The sequence below is a fragment of the Triturus cristatus genome, chromosome 7 (genome assembly GCF_964204655.1).
Source record: "Triturus cristatus chromosome 7, aTriCri1.1, whole genome shotgun sequence".
Lineage (NCBI taxonomy): Eukaryota > Metazoa > Chordata > Amphibia > Caudata > Salamandridae > Triturus > Triturus cristatus.
In genome coordinates this window covers 493324761-493337835 of record NC_140590.1, presented here as the reverse complement: position 1 = coordinate 493337835, position 13075 = coordinate 493324761, and the positions used below count along the sequence as shown (strand labels likewise).

The window sequence follows — 13075 nt, the reverse complement described above, 5'->3', positions numbered from 1 at the left end:
CCGAGTTTGAGTCTTGGCTCTACATCCTGTGATTCTGGGCGAATCACTTGATTGCCCCCATGCCCAATATACAAATGTGTCCTTGTGTAATGAAACTGGTGCTCATGTAAAGTGCTCCAGTACCTTTGGGTCGAGTTTGTGCTACAAAAAGAAAAAAAAAAAAAAAAAAAAAAAAGGAGCGAGAAGGGAACACAGACAACCAGGAGAGAACCAGCTGAAAAAGATGCACTCTGGTAGGGTGCTCAAACACAACGAAAAAAGTTGTCCATAAACAAATCTTCATTGGATGGACACAAGTAATACATCTATGCTCCAGGGAAGAGAGAAACGCATGAAAAATAAGGAAGCCTAAAGCAGCTGGTCAAGCAAAAGGAAGCAAGTGACAGTGAAGCAAACCAGTGGTACGCAATGGGAAGTCTTAGCCCTCTGATAGAAAACAAAATGTCTCGAAGAGACTGGGCATGCCCTGTCTAGACAAGACCTAAAAAGCATAGAGGCATTTACAATTCAACAAAAATGAGGTGGATTTAGATGAGCATTAGATGTGGTCTCCCTGAACTGAAAGAAAAGACTTCTCTGCCAAGGGTGGGCTAAGAGCGAAAGAGCTCAATGAACAGGCATCGAGGAAAGCTGAATTGATGGGTGGGAAGGAATGTTGGGCAGCTAAATCTCTCCCTAATGAGCATACATTCTTAATGGATGTGAGGGGAGGGGATACATGCTTCCTGCACCTCTTATCTGACCGTGACAAGAAACTAGATTAATAACAATTTAGCAGAGGATTGCTTGCTTTTTTTCAATTGGTGTCATTGAAGGGGTGTTATAACTAGTAAGTGATTCTGTATTATGGAAAATCACAGATCAGCTATAAGGTGTGCAAGCCTGCAGGGGAACCAAGAGATTGCCCCAACAGACCACTCCTGGAATGCTGTTAGACAAGATATCAAAGACAAATCATATGTTATGCCTAGTCCTGAAGCCTTTCAGTTTCCTTAGGGGCCCATCAGCATCTCGAGCAGAATCATATCTGCGGGATCACACCTACTCGTGAACTTTATGATTCAACCCAGTCACAAAATGTATCAGTGCAACGTATAAGGGATAAGAAGAGATGCCTCACCTGAGCTGTACACTGCAGCAGCAACCCCGACTGAGGCGATCCCTGTGAAAGAAAGCAAAGCAAAGGGCATAAGCTTCAGAGGTATCAAAGTAGCATGGCCAATTAAGAAGCTGACCTTGTATAAATGCAACAGGTAATAACATAGGAACATTGCCTATGCAGCACAGAAAGGCAAATGTTGGCATCTTAGAAACATTGCAAATAAGAGGTTTTATTTTTACCTACCACAGTGATACTCATTACACCCATATCATCGCTATAAAAAAACTAAATGGACCTGCTGGGCTTCCAATTTATGACCACCAAGCAGTACACAACTTTGCTTCAAAGCATTTTTCAGTCAAGTTTTGGATTTAATTGTAAGTCTACTGAATATCAGGGAAAGCTACTGTGACCAAGGCAACACCTGTTGCCTTGATTTTATTAACTCTTTTGGCCACATTTGACAACAACCACAAGGTGCTCAACAACAGTATGGCATCTTTAGTAACTGTTATATCTAGGTTTACTTACCTCTTCTCTACGAACTCATACTTACCAAATCGTGAAAGGAAACAAAGTGTCAGGGACCCCAACAGTCAGAAGGATCACCATTATAATGCAATGACCCTGCTCACCTACAGGTAAATGACACTCGGATCCGCCTTATGTCCGTGGACAACTCTTGCAACTTACTGAATGTGTGACACTGCCTATCAAAAGTCGACCACCAGAAGTCTATCACTGAATGATGCAGAAAAAATGATTATGAATACAACTGAATTCCTACCTGTAAACCCAGTCTGCTGTTTTTGCTCTTACCTAGTCTCTGGAATCCACCCCCCAATCAGTGCTCTATATGGCAAAAGACCACAAACTTAGTGTGTTGTTCAATAGTGAGCTCTTCTTTAAAATCCATACAAATATGGTCTCCAAATCTCTCTTTCACCACTTATGTCTGCTAAGACAAGTTTCCCCACTTCACCGAAAAGAAAATTACCTACATCCTTGCTGACATTGTCTCTTGCCATGATCACTGCAATGGGCAGACACCACAACAACTTAGTTTCTAACAAACATGCTGTTCTGTCTCTGTGTGGCCTAAACTAAAATCCACATCACTCCTTCCCTGAAGTCTCTCCACTAGCTCCAAATAAAGGAACTAGTGAATATCAATTTGTCTCACGAAAAACAGTTTTATATGGTAGATCATCGGCATACCTGGAAAAACTGCTCATCTTTTATCTTCCAACAAGAAACCTAAAGACTGCCAATCAAATCACTGCTCATTTAATGATCCACTAACAGATACTTGGAGAAAGAATCCAACATTTGTACGGCTCATCTCTTTGGAGCTCCCCACAGTGCAGAGATGTAATACCTTCTCAAATTCAAAATGTCCCCAAAAATACAACCTCTTCAAGTAGACACATGGTTAGCACATTCCCTTGTGCAGTCTTCAAAGTTCCTTTCTATAAACCGACCCTTGCTGGTAAATGCCAAAAATTATCAAATATTCATGTTCCTAGGCCTTGTTCGAATCCAACTTGTTGATTCTTCAACACGTTTTTTTCATGGTTTTATCAGTATGTATTTATCTTGTATTGTATTTTACTGGCAAACTATCCAACACTGTTGGCTGAATGCAAGTAATTAATCAAAAACTTTGAACCAGTGTCCCATATATATGAAACTGATCTCAAACGTGATCTAGGGTTACTGCAAGGTGATTTTTAGAGCTTTACAAAAACCACAAATAAGGTAAATGCTTCAAAAGATGGCTGGCCGCTGGAAGCAAAGCCCCACCTAGCTCAGATGAGCAATATGGCTACCTAGGTGCCTATATAACTTTGAAACACAGTAAAAAAACTGTTTTGGCAGATAAAACACAAACCTTTTTTAATAATAAGGTATCTCTTCTAAATTATCTTGCTTTTATACCCAATGAAATTTCATGTGTTCAGGTTAATTAGTCTTCTTGCCAACAGTCATCTCAAAGTATCTCTGTACTTGAGAAGCTGCCCTCTTTTTTTTATAAACAGAATTTATTGGCATTTAATATCAAGCTGAATCATTTTACATCCTAAAACACAAATATTCTGGACTTGTCCAGAGGCAAAATATCCTATAACCCAGGTCGTGCTCCCTTCTTTCAGAGTCCGTTTTCCTGTCATCCCCTCTTGGTGCCTAACGAGATATGCCCCTTTTTTACCCCCCTTCTTTCCCCCACCCACCCACCCAAACTATTAACTGGATCCCCCCTCCCTAACCCGCACTGCTGTCTTCAGTTATTACCATAGCTCGAAAGGATCCCTCCTTGTGGCAGACCGTGTAAGAAATTCTGCCGCAGGTATCCTCCGGTCGGTAGCTACCCGTCCGTGGGAGAATGATACATGTCCACCCTTATTCTGGATCCTCTGTGTAATCTCTCCCTGTCTCCGGAGAAGCTGCCCTCTTGTTTGGTTCACCGAGGACAAGGTGGTTAGCCTGTGCTCTGTGTTGAGAACATAGATAAGATGTTGCTATACCTAGCTAAAAGTGACAGAGCCAACTCCCTTCTGTTCTGCATTTGACAGAATGGAATGGCCCTTCCCCCTTGAGCTGTTGTGGAGTTTCTGGTTTTACTGGTCACATTGATGAAGGATTGAGGACACTAAAGTGCTAAAGGCACCAGAGATACACATGGCACAGCTGCCCTTTATCGCCCCTACTGATCCTGGCAATAGAGCCTTTGGCTTTCACTAGTCTTGACAATCAACTAATTAAGGACATAACTTGCAATATGAACATCTTATTTTTCATATAGTGCCTCATACCATAGCTCTGTCTTTTCTAAGCATTCTAATAGTAAGTGTTACTATTTCCCAATTCAATGGTACTCCTTTAACTGTCAAACATGTTGTTTTTGACAAGATTCAAAGTTGTGATCTTCCGTTCATGGCAGATGTCAGAAGAGACCAAAACAAATGGAGCGTATATTGCGTTACAAACACGTCGCACAGCAAAGAAAATGTAGAAGAATCCTATAATCTTCAATATTTCATTTATTTCAAGATTTTTTCAACCATAATTAATTCATCCAGTTCATCACATCTTTCTTCCGTTTTTATGAGAACTTTCATAAATCCCATATTTTTCAAATGATAGGGAAATGCCTGTAATCTTTTACAGGGGAGGGCTGGCAAAAAAAGTTAACAGGTGCAGTTGAAGGCCTACTTTGTCTCCCTTTACAGGGTAAAGCAGTCTTAGGGGTCAAAGGACAGTTGCAAAGGATGATGGGGACATCTCTAGTTCTTGGGATGCTTTGAAGCATCTGTTAGGAAGATAAACATAGCAAAGTGACTTTCGTCACAGCTTAGTTTCTTGGTACTTGTGTGTGTACAAGGGTGTTTAGAGGAAGAAACAAGGTTGGCAGAAGCAAATCAGGAAAAAGTTGGCCAGCTCTTCTGGAAGGGGAAATTCAGCACACTCGAGGATTTCAAGGAGGTAACGGGCAGGGGATAGGATACTGCCAGTCTTTCTCCAGGTAGCACTTCTAATGTCTGGGCAGTGAGGATATCATTTTAAAAGGGAGCAGACACAATTTGAAAATGTATTAATGAACCATACATGGCTCAGCCAGGGGGCTAATATTGGAACTGAATAGCTACCACTACCCAGCTACGAGACCCCTCCATTAAAATATACACTTGATTGGCAAGGCAAGAGAGCTGGAAATCACAGACAAACTGTAAACTTTGTCAAGCAGATGACAATCAGCATTCCCACAATATGGAACCAGGGGATTTAAACTCTTTTACTAGTTTCATTATTGATCAAAACCGCCATGATGTGTCAGAGTTTCTTAATTATCCATTGTAAGTCGTGTAGATCAGAAGGTACCTAGGACCATTTTAGATTGTGCTGCCTGAACATACACAGAGCTTTCGGCAAAGCTAAAAGTCAAGGCAATGGTGCTAATCATTCAACATCCCAATGACAGGTACAGCCGGTTAACACATATACATATATCCCATTATCTATTATTATGGCTGTCCTTGTACAACTGGTTTTGCTGTCATGTTTCAATCTCATGTGCTCTGTATATGCATGCAGCTCTTACTCGCCAGGCTAGTGGTAAATTTTCTGGCCCTGATGGTCTAGCTGCAAACGTATTTAAGTTGCACATCCAAAGTCAAAAGAAGCTTTAGTCGATTGTAAAATTGCGCAATCATAAAAGCAGTACATACATCGATATAATCAAAATGACAATATAAAATAGTATAGCTCCATAGGTATCGATCATATATGAAAGTTAAAATGACAAATATAAATCGGGAATACAGAATTGACATCCACTGTTAATTAAAAACACTAGGCTCTTCCTGTAGGCGACCGTCCTTTTAAAAAACATCACAACTTTCCAGATCATATCAGCATTGTCCAGGGTTTACAGTGCGATATACGCAGGGCGACAAGTCCCAAGTCCCATCATTTTTAACATTGGTCGAATCCACACTTTTCCAATTTCAGAGTAAAAACCACAAAAAAAGATAACATGGATGGTGGATTGACATAAGCTATCATCACAAGGACAAGCTATCAAAGTGAAACTCCAATTATTCATATTAGGAAAGCTGGTGAGTCTTTGAAATATACCAAGTCGAAATCTTCTTAATAAAAACCTATCAAACCCTGCTGGAACTATGTCTAGGTAAGGCTGTATTTTAAAAACGCTTAAAATCATTTGGTTATCCAATACTGAGGGTTTAGAAATTTCCGTCGTCAGCCTTATCATTTCCAGAAATGCAATGCCTTCTTTTTTTTAGTTCCTTCCTGCTTACTGAGTGCAAGGATTCTGGGTCAGTAAAATATTCAGGATGGCCCAGATTATGCATAAAATTAGAAACATAATAAATCCAGGGAATCCTTAGATCTTTTTCCAATTTTAAAATATCCTTTAAGACATCCCTATTTAATGTGGGTTCTTCTTTAATCCATACACGGTGCTGGCTCAAGTTTAATCATGTCAGTCAGATATGTTAATCCCAATTCTGCATGACCGATGTAAGCAGGTGTTGTTCTTGGTACAGATAATAAATATCTTAAAAATGTATTTTCCACTACTTGTAAGGAGTTAGTATTTGTAATACCCCAGATTCCAGACCCATAGGTTGCGGTGGAAATACATTTTGCCTGGTAAATTTGTAGAAGTTCCAGTGGTGGTCGTAACCCTAATCTTTTCGAAAACTGGGAGAGTGCGGATATAGTGTTAATAAAACTAAGTGTTTTAAATCTTATAGCCTGTGCCCACATGTCCTCTTGGTGGAACATAACACCCAGATATGAAAAAGTTTTTGTTATGTCAATCTTTTGATCCGCAATAAACACTTCCCAACATTTTTTCCTCCCCACCCCACAGCTCATAACATAGGTCTTGGACGTGTTCACGGTAAGACCCAAGTCCCGCATAAAATCGTTAAAACCGTTCAAAACTCTCTGTAAACCGACTTGGGTTCTAGACATTAAAACCACGTCGTCGGCGTATAAAAGGGCAGGGATTGGGCGACCATTAATCTTAGGGAACTCAACCTTTTGCTCAAGTAATGCGCCCTCCAGATCATTTATGTACAAGCTAAAAGAAAAATGGTGCGAGGACACATCCTTGTCGGACGCCCCTGCGGATTGGGATTGGAGATGTGGCCCCACCCTTAACATCAAAGCGGACTCTGGTTTGGGTATTAGAGTAAAACCGCCATCAAAAGTAAATAATTTGATGATCCACACCTATCCTTTCTAAAATCTCCCACAATTTAATATGTCGTACCGAGTCGAAAGCTGCTGTCAAATATACAAAGGCTCAAAAAAAGTTACCCTTTTTCACACGAACATATTTTCACACCAATAAGGCAAGATTAAGAGACTGCTCAATAGTGCCCACTCCTTCGCGAAAGCCATACTGCAAATCGGATAGAATCTTATTATCAGATGCCCAGGCTTTTAGTCTTACTAAAATTACACGACCTAAGATTTTTATCATTGAGTCGAGTAATGAAATGGGCCTGTATCTTCTAGGGTCTTGACGGTTTCCTTTTTTAAAAATGGGAACTATAATTGAATCTGTCCAGGTTGCTGGAAATGGAGCGTGGCAACTAGCATTCGCTACTTGCGTAACGATCAGGCCCCAAAGAGATAAATTTGACTTAAAGAGATCACTGGGGACACCATCTGGTCCGGGTGCCTTTCCTCACGGGTATTAGAGATTGCCGTCACCACCTCGTCTAGGGTGAATTTAAGGTCAATATTAAGTGGTTTATTCCTTAATAAGGTGTCATTGTCAGGCCGATCTATCCCCCTGAAGGCCTCTGTGAAATGCCCAATCCACTGTTTCTCTGAGATGGCAATCTCAATGGAAGGACCCCCGTCTGGTTTCAAACAAGCATTTACAATGCAATGGTCTCGGCATTGTTAAAGTTAGAGCTATTGGCATTGCTCATGACATCATTTTTGTTTATGTTTTTGTTTTTAAAACATTTAAAGAAACGGCATTGTTATTTACAATGTCAATAGCTTAATCTCTCTCAAATGGTGCGTTTCAGTAAATGCAGCCTGCTACACTCTTAACAATTACATTGAGCTCCACCGCAAAGATCACCCCCTGAGCAGGTCACCTCTTCAGCTTTAAGAATACAGATTGGCCTATGTGTTCCGCTGTCAATAACTGTACTAAGCGCAGGGCTTTAAGTGGGCCAGGTCCTGCCGGTGGTCAGCACAAGTAGTTTTAAAAAGCTGAGGCTGAGGCGAGGCTATCGGGCTCTCCATGTTTGCCCTCACCATCAGGGTGAAACAAAATCATAACTCTGCAGCAGGAACATCCTTCACTGTCTGTGATTTAACATCAAAGAGACTTGTTATAGTTCTTCCACAGCCTCATCCTTTCAGAACTGAAGCATTTTCAACATTATATACAACGAAGCCATAGTTGTTCCTTATTTATCTTATGCAACTAACAACCATTGACAAAAGCAATAGTCATGGCTTGTTGTAGGTGTAAGTTACATGTTGAATTATATATATAGATACAATTAAAAAAGAGACAAAATACTAGTCGGGAAGCACAATATGCTAAGCACAGATGAGGGGCGGGTTTATAGTTTTCTTTTTTGGGTTTCATTATTTTACTGTTCTATAGGAAAATGATAATGTAGTATTCTCATGTTGTATTTTAATGTACTATGTTGTCTTGTTCCTAGCTGCTCAGTCTGTGTGAGTGTTCTGTGCGGAATGTTGGTGTGTGGGCTATGAGTGGAATGTTGGAGTGACTGGTGTCAGTGATGACAGTTGGTGGGTGGGGCTGAGCAGCTAGCAGGCTGCTCCTGGTGGGGCTGCTGATGAAGACTTACAGACTATTATACATAGGTCTTATGCTACTTGTTACTTATTTCAATAAACCTACTTGAGCCTCATCATACAGCGTGGACTACATTACTACAACTTGTGCTATGAAATCTGAGCTGAAGTGGAGTGTGAAGCACATTCAACTTATTTGCTGAAATGTAGACTGTATTATATTAAAAGAGGTGAATGTGTTACTTAAACCCATTGTCTTCCATACTAATAATGTCTGCTCCCATGTATAACGTAACCGGAGACTGAACCTGAGACTTCCAGACTGGCGATGGGTTATAATTCAAGCTTTTGAATCCGAAATATGCCAGCTATGGAGAACTGTAGTTCCAGGGAGAAAACGTAACAACTCTGCCAGTGTATGAGGGATGTCTAAGCTTTGTGGGATGTTCCAGGAACGTATGACTCGTGTTTTGTTTGTGTCTGTGTGTTTGGAATGCCTCTGCAACGGTGGTCTGATATATGCTTTTCCTCTTCTGCCGAAATGCTGCATTGTGCCAGATAACCTTTTCGTCGCTGTTTTCAGCACGTGTCTTGTGTGTCCACCAGATGGTGCTGATGTACAGCTTATTTGTTGCAGTGTCCTGCTGTTTCGCGAACCACCGTCGAGGGTTTCAGTCTGGTGATGGTTTTCTTCATTCAGTGCAGGGCCCTTTGTTACCCAGAATTATCGAAGTGCCAGTTATTCGTAAATCCTGACGGTTGAAGCCGTGTTGAGCATAGGTATAAACGTGTTATGTAGTGAAAGCTTAGATTGGCATGCCGTGATTGTATGCCGTGGTGTAGGTGCACAGCCACTGCTAATATCACTACTGCACCTCTGCCTCCGCGCATAGATGTGTCTTATCCTGCCTTAGCTTTCATTCTCTGTTTGCTTGGAGAAGCTGAGGCGCAGTGGGTAGATCCACAGCCCCTTTGCTCTTGGCCTTTGGAAAATCTGTTTCAGCTCATGGAAAAAGAAATCTTTAGTGGGCCAATGAGCGACCTCTCGTCTGAACTCCCCCCCCCCACCCCCCCCCCCCCCCCAGATTAACTCCTCGCAAACACCAACATCCCCGATTTACTCCACTGGCCATGCAACAAATGCACTGAATTGCGAACATTGACTATTTTCTAGCCGAGCACTAGCATGGCTCACTCTTTCAGGCGAGCACACATTGTACTGGCGAAACGGACGATGCCAGGCGTTGCTTTTGCCCGCAGACTTCAGGCACCAAAGATATCTATTCCTATTTTTCATAGCCGTTGGTTTTAATGTCCTGTAGCACCCGCTCTGTGCAGACACCACTGCCTTTCTCCGAGGCGAAGCAGAAATGCCTCGGAGAAAGGCAGCGGCGGTTTCGGATTCGGGGGCGTGTTTTTCTTTTTCGCTCCTCTGGCCATTGGCTGGAGGAGATAATCAGAAAAGTAGCAAAAAACACGCCCCGAATCCGAAAAGGACGGGGCCTGTTCGGAGAGACAAACCTCTTCTCCAATGGCTGGCCAGCATTCAAGAGGCCAGCAAATGGAGAAGAGGGGAGAAGAGGGGCGGGTTCAAGCCCCTCTTCTCCAAAACATTAAATCTCCGGACTTCCGGTTCTGCCTTCGGCAGACCGGATGGTCCCTCGACCTAAAAAGGAGCTTTTACTGCCTTCCAGAAGGCACTGCTATACCTACTTAAGGCAGCCGAATGGAGGGACTCCCAGGCTTCCCTTTTAAGGCTATCTCTTTCGCCTTAATTGCTAGTTTATACGTTCTCCTTGCCACCCTATTGGCCTCACAATCTCTCAGGATAGTGTGAAGAATCTTTTTTAAGTTTGTGTGTGCTTTCGTGCATTGTGAGTCAAACCAACCCGTTAGTTTTGCCTTCCTGGCCTTGTGAACAGAAAGGACTTCTCTCACAGTGCTAGATATTGACTCAGAAGCCTCTAAAATGCTACTTGGGCCAGCTAGATTGCTAGTACAAGTATCAAATTCATCTTTGCAATTAGTCACCACCATTTTTTAAACACGACCAGGATCAATCATAGCCCATTTCAAAGCATAACCATTCGTTCTATCCAGTGCAAGTGACTCCAAAGGCAATGGAGCAATATTATCCCTATTTTAACTTTTTAAACATCCTTTAAATGTTGTACACAGTGGAAAATGGTCACTCAATGATATATCTCCGATGTGAAATAATCTAACCTGAGCGGCATAGAGGTTTGACAGCAATAAAAAAAAATCAATTGTAGAGTATAAATCCCGCCCATTAAAAGTATACCCCATAGATACTGGTTCCAGGCACATTTCATTTACAAAGCCTCAGTTCAGGGTGCATAACAACTGATTTAGACGCTCCCCGACTTTTGAATGTGTAAAATGCGTGCCACTGAGCCTTTCCTCCACATTGAATCCACACACATTTGAATCATCAGTGGGACATAAACCACAGTTAAAACCTCCTGCGAAGAGGATCCTGGTGTCCGAGACACTTTTATGCCAGAGGGATTGAACATTTATTAATTCGTTAAAAACAGCTTCTACATCAAGCGTGGCAATATTGTTGTACAAATTAATCAAAATTATTGATCGCTTGCTGTCTGTCTTAATAATTTGAAAAAAGCATGGTCTAGCCTAGATTCTATTTTACTAAAATTCAGAGTATTTGCAATATAAGTACAAAGGCCTCCCTTTAGTCTACCTCCTTTACTATCTCTTGCCTCGGTGTGTAAGGTTCTATACCCGTTAATATGTAGTGGATCTCTAGCCCATGTCTCTTGAAGGCAGAGAATATCCTGACTTTAAATGAAATCGCACCAAATTGGATTAAACATTTTTTGGTGTAATCCTGCTACATTCCATGAGACAAGTTTACAGAGGGTTTCCTCTCCAATATTGTCCTGGATATACATTGGTAATTGTGACGAAGCAAAGTTGTTATCAAGGTGCGTTACAGGTTGCATAACTTTTACGCTTGTGACTCCTTCTAATATAGTTAACTGGGTGGCACAGGGCAGTGATAAATGATTGTAGTCTCTATCGGACAGCCCTTGCAGAGGAGCTCCATGACTGGAAGTGATGTCACAGTTAAGCCAGCTTTCTACAATAAAGGAATTAACAGCGTCGTCAGAGATAGATGGTTCATGCATGCTGCTTTTAGAGCCTTGGGCTAGGATAGGCAAGTATTCTTTATACGATACACTAGGAGCTTGATCAAATGGTCAATCAATTGCGTCTAGGGACTCAAATACTTCAAAACGATTGCTGGTTGGCACGATGTAATGAGAAGAACTACTATTGGAGAAAAGAGGCTGTTGAAAATAAGACTGGTCATCAGTCAAGGGGTTATAACAAAAAACCCAGAGGGAGGATATTAATACCATTTATGTTAATCTCGCCAGTTCCTGCTCTATCAAGAATGTGCCATACTAGATTTGGTGATCTAAATGATAAAACAATACAGTCTCCTTACAATCGTTTGTTTGACTTTCCAACCCATGAGACTCGTCTTGCCATTTTGAATTCACTAAAAACGAGCGTTATTTAGCCCTGTTCTAGTATTAAGAAAATGACAATCTTTATTGCGTAGAGTTGACCAATGTTCAAAATCATTACCAAGCACTGGAGGGACATTTGCTAAAACTACTGTATACGGGGTTGCTTCAGGGGGGAGATTTAGGACAATATTGGGCGAGGCTTCATAAGCCCTACACTGCTTGTTTGCAACAGAACCTAAATCTACTTTCGTGTTCCCCTGAGCTCTTCCCCCCGCCCCCATATTGTGCGTAACTGGGTTTTGTGATGTTACAGGTCAAATCAATGGGAAGTTATGTGCCCGGTCAGTCTGAATAGACTGAGTGTGTGCACTTGTCAAAGGATCAGTGCTTGAGTTAGAGGGCAATTGGGTCATCGTGGCTTGGCTACAGGTCTGACTACATTTGGGATTTGGGCAATAAGTTGTAGTGACTATACCCTTATACCTAATGCCGTTCCCTCTAAGGAACATAGGCCCAACACCTTTGCCATTATTATCGCCAACAACAGAACTAGCTAATTGAGGTGGGGCTGCTAACCTTTCAAGTAAAATTAATCTTTATTCAATGCTGCCCAACTGCTGTATCACAGGGGCAAGGTTACTGTATCAGTAACCCCAAACGTTTACAAAGATCGTCCTCACTTGACCGAGCAGTATTACAAGTCCCACCATTATTCGCCGTGGCATTGCTGGGGAATGATGACATAGAAGAGCAGGCTTTGTTATTCGTTACCGGGGAGGTTATTCTGGGAACAGCTTTATGTGTTGCTCGTTGATTTGGTTTCTGTACCACACATCTTTTCTTTCTGGTTCCCTGATTTAGTCCCTTCTTGCCTCCCTGGTTTTTCGTTGCTTTCTGGCCTCTAGTACTAACACCAGTACTCTGTGTCTCCCGCTCTTGCTCGATAATGAGACTCCTGTCCTAAGCCGACAGGTTAGGGTTCTTATTGCTGATGGATCCCAGTGAGTCAGCAGTGCTATCAGTCGGTCGAGGGACGATGGGAGTTTCTGGGCCATTACTCAAGGCATTGACTGTACAATTATCAGGCTGACGTGCATAAAGAGATTGCGGGTCCAGGGATAGCCTCCGT

The 13075-nt window shown here is 41.9% G+C and overlaps 1 protein-coding gene across 2 annotated transcripts in view; it reads right to left on the bottom strand.

The window, feature by feature from the left end:
• Positions 1-13075, bottom strand: part of CYBC1 (cytochrome b-245 chaperone 1) — a 102550-nt gene that overhangs the window by 37418 nt on the left and 52057 nt on the right. For both annotated transcript variants that reach the window (XM_085616855.1, XM_085616856.1), the window contains exon 3: positions 1121-1162. In XM_085616855.1, coding sequence (XP_085472981.1) covers positions 1121-1162 — 42 coding nt within the window. The remainder of the gene's footprint in view (positions 1-1120; positions 1163-13075) is intronic.